The sequence below is a fragment of the Triticum aestivum genome, chromosome 7D, assembly GCF_018294505.1.
Source record: "Triticum aestivum cultivar Chinese Spring chromosome 7D, IWGSC CS RefSeq v2.1, whole genome shotgun sequence".
In the NCBI taxonomy this organism is placed as follows: domain Eukaryota; kingdom Viridiplantae; phylum Streptophyta; class Magnoliopsida; order Poales; family Poaceae; genus Triticum; species Triticum aestivum.
Genome location: NC_057814.1, coordinates 29588478 through 29597279, shown reverse-complemented (window position 1 = coordinate 29597279; position 8802 = coordinate 29588478). Strand labels below are relative to the sequence as shown.

Sequence of the window (8802 nt, the reverse complement as noted above, 5' to 3'; positions counted from 1 at the left end):
GGAGGATCCCCCCCCCCCCCTGTCGGAGGAATGTCTCCATTCTCTTTTTGTTAGGTTTAATGTTTTGGTTGGGGCTGTGTGGCGATGGCGATGTCCCTCAATAGGAATAATGTCTCGCACCTCCTATCCCCGCCCCGATGATGCGAATAGCGTCGTCGGAGGATGTGTGGAGGTGTGTCTCCATCAAATCTGGCCTGATTCGGTTGGTGCTTGTCTTCGATGGATCTATTTTGGTTTAGTTTTTGTCTTTCTTTCTTCGTATGCTTACATATTTGATCTTTCCGATCTACAACTCTCTTCATCGGCATGGATGATGTTCTGGTGCACTGGTCCTTTGGTGCCTTAGCATGATGACTTCCCGATTGTCTACTACAAAAACGTTTGCCTGGCTCCAGAGAGGGAGGGGCGATGACGGTGGGGCGCCTTCGGCTTGTTCCAGTGTTTGTAGTCGTTGCTAGATGGTCCATGGACCTGACTGTAATTTTTATTACCTCTAGTGTATTCAGTACTGCCATGATTGATAAATAGATTGGAAATTTCTCTAGAAAAAACAAAAAAAAAACAACAATCCAAAAAAAAAAAACTAAAGATGTTGAAACGTCCAGCCCATCGTTACTAGTGGTTTGGCATAACGACAATGCAGTCGGGCAGCTAAAGACATTAAGGACATAGGCATTGTACATATGTTTGGAAAACTTCAACATGGTCGAGAAAGTTTGGGAACAGCTCAATGGCCTCGCCAACGCACACACTTTTCCATTGATCGAGAAAATACTATTTTCAACTGCGATGATGCACTCTGGGCCGGTGTCCTGCTGCGCTATAGCCTTGATCAGTGCGGCCCACGCAAGGTCGCCGACAGGCCTGGGCCTTATCCGCGGGATAAAACAAACGACACGCGAGAGACAACCCCAATGGCCCCATTCATCCGGCTTCCCCCGCTACACTACCCAGGGCTGGAGCTCTCCCTCAGAAAAAGAAAACCTAGGTCGCGAGCGATGCCGCCACCGCCGCCGGCGAAATCCCCGACCACCGTGCTCGATCTCGACGACGACCTTCTCCGCGAGGTGTTCCTCCGCCTCCCCTGCCTCCCCAGCCTCGTCCGTGCCGCCCTCTCCTGCCGCACCTTCCTCTCCGCGGTCCGTTCGTCCCCCGCCTTCCGCCGCAGCTTCCGGGCTCTCCACCCGTCTCCCTTTGTCGGATTCTTCATCCAACGCTTGACGAAAGGATTCATCGTCGGCTTCCAGCCCGAGGACTCTTCTTTCGAAGCCCACCACCTCCCCACCGACCGGGACTTCGCTGCCGCTGTGAGCGGCGGCGATTTCGACCTCACCGGCCTCCCACTCCCAGACGAGGATGAGGACAGCGACGTAGAAGATGAGAACGACGAAGAGAACAACATGGAGGAGGACACCAATGGAGAAGATGAGAACAGCGAGGATGAAGAGGAGGAGGAGGACGACCAATAAGAAGAGAGCAGCAAGGAGGAGAACATGGAAGAGGACACCAATGAAGAAGATGAGAACGAGGATGAAGAGGAGGACCAAGAAGAAGAAGAAGGTGCCTCACCCGTGTGGGAGGTTGACCGATGCTGCGACGGCTACGTGGTCCTCTTCAACCGGAGTGCCAAGCAGATAGCTGCCTACAACCCTCTCACCCGGGCACTCCATCTCTACCCCTCGCCGCCCCGCCTCTTCTCCGACGCCACTTACTTTGAGTTCCACATTATCTCCTCCCAAGACCAAGAGGACCCCGGCACACCACCCCGTGTGGTGTGCTACGATTTCAACTTGTTTCAGGTGAAGGCGTTCGTCCGCATCATCTCCTCGGACAGCAGCATCAAGTCCAAGTGCCGGGAGTTCCCTGGCACTGCGATAGGGGTCACCGGCAAGATGGTGAATGGCTCCGTCTATTGGACCCATTATGGGAAACCGTACATCACCGTGCTTGATACCGCGACGCTGCAGTTCACTAAAATGGATCTGCCACCGCTCTTGGCAGAGCAAGATGGCCGTAATTGTGCTTTTGTGTTTGGTAATACCAAGGAAAGGAGGCCCTGTATCGTTTCCCCGGGTTTGTGGGGTGATTGCTCGCTTAATGTTTATTTCTGGCGACGCGAAGACGGGTATTTTGACGATGGTCTCAATTACTGGGTACTCGACCACACATTTCCCTTGAAAGCGATTCGCGAGTTCGTTAAGTTCTCAAAAGGAGATGATGAATTTATCAGTGTGCGGCTTATGGATGTTATCGATGGAATCGTATACCTGCGTACTGAGTATGACGGGTGTACCGAGGCTCCTCGGTTGTTGCTATCCTTTTGTCTCGAAACAGCAGAGCTGAAAATGATCTGTGAAGATTATCACAAGCCAATTTATCCCTACATCATGGCGTGGCCTCCTTCTTTGATACTACAGGATAAGGTGAGCCCATTCATATTGTGAGAAAATGAGTTTCTTTCTATGTTTGAAATCTGTATTTTAGTATCTAGTTTTTATTTACTTGAGATCACTGAATTAATGGGTTGTTGTAGGAATCTGCCATCCACTCTTACTGTATATGATTTCCATTTGCAATTCTATCTCACTTTGAAAATACTGAACCAGCATAAAGTCTAAACTCTTTGACCGTGCTATATATTGCTGAGGCAGTTCTATGATGATAGTGTGCACTTATGATATATCATACCCTTGTGGCACCGTATATGGCTTGTTATGTTATTCTTTGTTTTCCCCGCAAGAAAATGTTATTCTTTGTTTAACGGATGAAGCACTTGATTTCCCTCAAGCAGAAATTCAGAATCAGACATGTCAAGACAACCATTCATGAAAGATTTATAGATATATGTAAATGATGTTCCGTAGGCTGTATAACTGCTTCATTCAAAAATGGAAACCCTTACACCCTTCAGCATTACTGTTCTAATAAGCATATGTTCATATACTTGATGTTGGGCTCAACATTCTGTTGACTGCTTACCACAGTATATGTTCAATTGAGGCAACATCGGTGGATCTGTGTAATTTAATTTGAAGCAGGGACACTGTACTAGTTTTGGGCTGTTCACTTATATAGTAATCTGTAAATTCTTTAGGGTCCCTGTTCAAAAGATCAAGCTTTGTCTACCGCAAGCTCTGAAGGATGTGATGTGAAGGCTGGAGGTGGCCAAACATTGCCTGCATCTGTTGCGAAAGCATAATAGGTAACGCCGTGAACTGAAGGTTATATATAAATTCAGAAGGTGGATGGTTTGCATAACTGGTCATGAACCTGCACATTTGTTACGATAGTATAAATGTTGATTCCGTTGGCTCGCTAGTTTTCTATAACATTGCATCTCCAAACTTTGAAGAATGCACCTGAGATGATCTTTTTGTGGCTTCATATTTACATTTCGGATGCATGAAAGCCATCCATTCATAGATTTTTAATTGGCCTCATATTTACATGTTTTACGATCAGATGCTAGACTTGACTTAGGCTTGCAATGCGCTATACTGATGAATGATGTGCACTTGTTTATCTTGTTTTTGTAGGATTACTTGGAGACCTGGTGAGATTGATGGTGGTGGTGTCTTTTGCCGATGCTGATGCATGGTGACTCAAGGTCTATGTTGGTACTTTGAAGATTGAAATCCTTATGTCCTACTTGTTGCGGCTATGTTGCGATCCTGGTGGCCATGTTTTATCTTAATGTGCCTTTTGCCTATGCAGTATTATAGAACTTTAGACCTACCTGAACCTCCTTGAACCATTATTCTGTTTGTCGATTGCTTGTCACTCAAGATGGTTAATGATCAGGTTATGAACAGCATGGTAATTTTGATATATGTCTAGTATTACAGCTGCTAGTTAATTATTGTTTAGGATTTTCTTTGCCCACGATCTGCATCCATGGATCATGTGTGGTTATTTTGCCTGCTGCTCGCTGGTGCCTTCTATCCTCAGTCTTGCAAATCAATGCAGCAAAAAAGCTCAAGCTGAGCCTGAGCCTTGTATTGTGTAGCACTATCAAGCTGCGCTAGTCTGCTTCGACTCAAATCCATCCTCGTCGACTCATTTTCTCATATGATAAGTATGGTTGGCGGCTTATCGCAATGATCTCAGCATCATGTGCTAAGTATTCTTTTCAAAAAGTGATGTTCCAAGTGTTCAGTTCAATAAGTATAAAACATCCAGTTCAATGAGCTGCATCCTCTACGACATCGCCGTTGACCTCGGATTTCACAGCCAATCCGTCAGAGAAAATTTAAAACATCGTAGTCGTTAGTGTGAAGTCCGAGGTCGTCATGATGTCGCAGAGGATGGATAGACAATCGTCCTTGAGGTGCTTCTCCTTGTTCATATCTTGGAGTTTCAGGAATTTATCCAAGCTCGAAGCAAGGGAGTACATGAGGCGCCAAGCGTTCATGAAGCGGTAGCCTTGTGTGGAGATTTGAGTGCAGGAATGGCTTGAGGCCTCGTGTAGAGATATGAGTGCAGGAATGGCTTGAGGCCTCGTGTGGAGATTTGAGTGCAGGAATGACTTGAGGCCCTTGTCGAGTATGCCTGTCTTGTATGTTGCCGTGGCATGGCCAATCTTACGATGCCGGAGAAGGTGAAGGGAGATACAGCCCTTGGACTTTTTCTCATTGACGTTTGGGTAGCATATGATACACCACTCATGGGCTCATGGCCGCCCATGCTGAACGGTCTTGATGTGACGGCGGAGCAGAACGCGGATTTACACAGCATAGGCGTAGGAGTCCTGTTATCTGGTGCGTCCACTCCCGTGGTATGTCTCGAGATGCACGTCGGCTCACGGTAGCTAATATTTGCCATTATCAGTAGCGTGCGGGTGTTAGTCAGGCTTGATGGGTCTTGCGCGTGAACGACCACAGGCCATAGGCTAGGCCTGCGATGCGTTTGTTTTTTTCTGGCGACATAGATGCCGGGCACAGAAGTGACAACACGCAGCCCGCACCGCCCACACAAATTGAATCAGATTCTGTAGACAAATAAGGAATGCTTAGCGACCAGGCCCATGGGCAGATTTCCATCGTTAGAGAAATAAGGCCTTCCATGGCGATGGACTCCGAGCAGGGAGAGGGAAGAAGGCCTTCAATGGCGATTGACTCCGAGCAGGGCGATGGAAGAAGGCCTTCAATGACGATGGACTACGAGCAGGGCGATGGATTCAGCTCCCTACAATTAAGGTTTGGGCGCAGAACTACGATTCACTTCTGCCGTGCAATTTCTTCCACTTCACCTTTCACCGCTGTTGCCCCATCTGTTCATAACCTGCTGATCCAACCTTCGTCCCATCAGTTTTGCATCACTGAACACGGACGGAGGAAGAAGCCCTGCCCACCGCGCAAACGAGGGTACATATCGTGTTCTAAAGGCGCTTGATCTAAACATTCCCCCTGATTGCAGTGACCCAAGGTAACTTTATTCACCACATCTCATACGTCCATGCAATCAGCATATAACTCCCCATCTGGACTCCAAATTTGTGATGGCCCGATTTTCTGGTGTGATTCAGCACGGAACTGCCGCGTTACGATGCTGTCGACATTGAGCCCACGCCTAATTTAGATTCGTCGGACTGCGCTCCTCCCAATCCAGGAGGTTCAGATTTAATCCTCAACGGCGGCTGGAAACGGAGGTGTGCAAGTCCAATCCATCTCATGAATCCCTTTTCTGAATACCTATGTTTCATACAATCGCCTTGGCATTTCTCTTTGGTGCTATCTTTATATGCGGTCTTTAGATTTGTGCACTAGCTGGTCCGGGGGATGAAATTTTCGTTTTCTCTTTGTAGAAGTTACCCCGTTCATCATGTGAAATTCGTATAATGAATCTAGCTATGCTACTCATGACCCATTCAGCATATCTCTTACCATGTCCTTCAGGAACAGAGGCAAGCATGGCCCAGAGTGCCGTAGGGCGCCCTCTAAAATGTCGGCAATAGAGCAACGCCTGTATCAATTCAAAGACCGTAAGGGAGCAGAAATATTCGAGCCTACTGTTGGAACAACATTTGACTCCAGCCAAGAAGCATACGAATTTTATAATCTGTACTCATGGGAATGTGGATTCGGTATTCGTCATGGGAAGAGCAGAACTAACACAAACAACTATAGGAGCATGCACGAGCTAGTCTGCCAGTGCGCGGTACTCATTCATGACTTTTCTTCATAGTTTTCTTGCAAAATTATGTAGACCAAATTCACATTCCTGTGACCATGACAAATCACATATTATGATATGTTTTGAACTTTCAGGACAAGGCGAGAAAGGAAAACGCATCATCATGCAAAACTGATTGCAAGGCAATGATCAAATTGCTTCGTACAAAGGACCATGGCTGGTATGTGAGTGCATTCGTCAAAGAACACAACCATCGGTTGTCATTGGGATATGATGCGAAGATGCAGTGGAATTCGCACAATCATATTGACGCAATATCACAGGATTTCATAAAAAATCTCCGTGAGAATAACATCAGTATAACTAAGGTCTATAACATACTGGGCGGACTTGGAGCTGGTCCGCAAGCTGTGCCATACCGCAAGCAGTTGATGCGTACATTGTGCTCCAGGTACTCCCAGGAAACTATAAAAGATGACCTGTCCAAAACAATGAGTCTCCTGCAAGAGATGAAGGCTCAGGACAACAACTTGAAGGTGGAGGTTGATGTGGATGCAGAGGGACGAGTCCGATCGATGTTGTGGTGTACCGGCAAGAACCGTCAGGATTATGTGCACTTTGGAGACGTGGTCACTTTCGACACAACTTACAAAACAAATCTATATAACATGCCATTTGGTCTATTTGTTGGCGTCAACAACCACTTCCAGTCGGTTATCTTTGGAGGTGTCTTGATGCGTGAAGAAACCGAAGTGGCATTCAAGTGGGTGTTTAGCACGTTCGTCACCATTATGGACAACAAACAACCCGTTACTATTCTTACAGGTACAACACAAACACTCGTGGTCTTCGTACCTTTTCGAACAGTATTATGAGTACCAGAATTAGCATTTGAAATATTGATCATGTTCTGTCCTTTCCTCTCATTCAGACCAGGCACAGGCAATGAAGGGTGCAATCGAGTCTGCGCTTCCAGAAGCAAGGCATCGTTGGTGCAAATGGCATGTTCTGTGAGACGCCAAAGAAAAGATCGGCCATGTGTACAACAAATTCTCTGGATTCAAGAAGCAATTTCACCCTCTCATCAATGATATTATGTGTGTGGAGGAGTTTGAAGACAGGTGGTCCAAGTTGGTAGCAAAATACAAACTCAACAACAATGATTACATGACAAGGCTTTTCGACAAGAGAGCAATGTGGGCCAAGCCGTATTTCAAGGAGATTTTCTGCGCAGGGATGACAAGCACCCGAAGGAGCGAGAGTGCCAATCATATGTTGAAGCAGTACATACAACGATCATCTCCCATGCATGTTTTTGTTCGTCAATACGGGAAGTTTCTCGGTGCCAGAAGGAGCGAGGAGGCTAGGGAAGCACACATGACAGCAAACGTAAGCCTATAGACATAACATCTTTAGCACATAGGGGAAAATATATGTCATACCTTGGATCCTTTCGCTTGAAGTTATGCTTATCCTGCCATTATGTTGTAAACTCTTGCAGAGGTCATGCTCTTTTGAAAGCTCCTACCCTATAGAGGACGATGCTGCATCCATTTACACCCGCGCTGTGTTCAGCAAGTTCCAAGATGAGCTTCATAAGTCGGGGAGCTATGTGGTAACGGTGGTTGAACCAGGCTCTCATTACATCGTCAGTGTTGCGCCATCTAAGGTCGTGGACGAATCCAGACGTAAGCAAAGAACGGTTAAAATAGAGGAATCAGGTCAATTCATCTCATGTGATTGCGGAATGTTCGACCACATTGGCATGTTGTGCAGGCACTCTATCAAGGTTAGTGCTACCAACAACTGTAAATGAAATGCTTCCTGTGGATGAACCCATCCCACATATAGTGTAATTTTCCCATATGCTGCAGGTACTAGTACGTGATGACATATTGAAGATTCCGGCAAAGAATATAATGAAACGCTGGACAATATGTGCATGCGGCGAATTTCCGAAGGGTATGGATATGATTGACAATGCTTCATGTCCCCATGACAACAGCTACTTGAAGAATCTTCTTCGTATCGCCGTTGAAGACCTGGTCCGTGAAAGTTGCGACAAACCAAGACTAGAACATGCGCTAGAAGGGGTATCCAAGCTAACTTCCCTCGTACGCAAGAAAAGAAGGATATCTTCCGAACCTCCACAGAGCCTAGTTAATTCCATACAGTGTCCAGTAAACATCACCAGCTCTGTGTTACTTCCTCCGGAACGATTGAACCCCAATGGAAGGCCTGCTACGGTAAGGCCAAAGTCCAGGATGGATTATGTTGCAGTGAAGACTAGGAAGAAGAAGAAGAAAGAAACCAGCCGTGGCAATGGTAAGACTCCTGTTGGCACTCCGAAGAACAAAAAACGTCCAGTGGCCAGCTTATATGACAACCAGGTTCCGTCGCTTTCGCCGGAGGTGAGCGCTGGAGAAACCGTAACACCAGATGTTGGCCGGCCAAAAAGGAAGATATATTGTCAAAGCTGCAAACTTCCAGGTCATACTCGACTGAAATGCACTCAGCGAGGTATCTCCAAGAACCTGTTTGAATGTCGGTAACATGCATCGGTGTTATGCGGAATTATGTCATGACATTCGGGCCGCATGTCCTGGGCTTGTGATCTTTTGTCTAGTTAATTTGTATGTATGATAAAATCGTTCGTACTCTATATCTAGA

At 46.5% G+C, this 8802-nt stretch overlaps 1 protein-coding gene across 1 annotated transcript; it reads left to right on the top strand.

The window, feature by feature from the left end:
- Nucleotides 1-5830: 5830 nt before the first annotated feature.
- Nucleotides 5831-7514, top strand: LOC123169931 (protein FAR1-RELATED SEQUENCE 5). The gene is made up of 3 exons (XM_044587780.1): nt 5831-6156; nt 6267-6957; nt 7064-7514. Exons 1-3 carry the CDS (start codon nt 5884-5886, stop codon nt 7144-7146), a joined length of 1047 nt encoding a protein of 348 aa, XP_044443715.1. The 5' UTR covers nt 5831-5883; the 3' UTR covers nt 7147-7514.
- The last annotated feature ends 1288 nt before the right edge of the window (nt 7515-8802 follow it).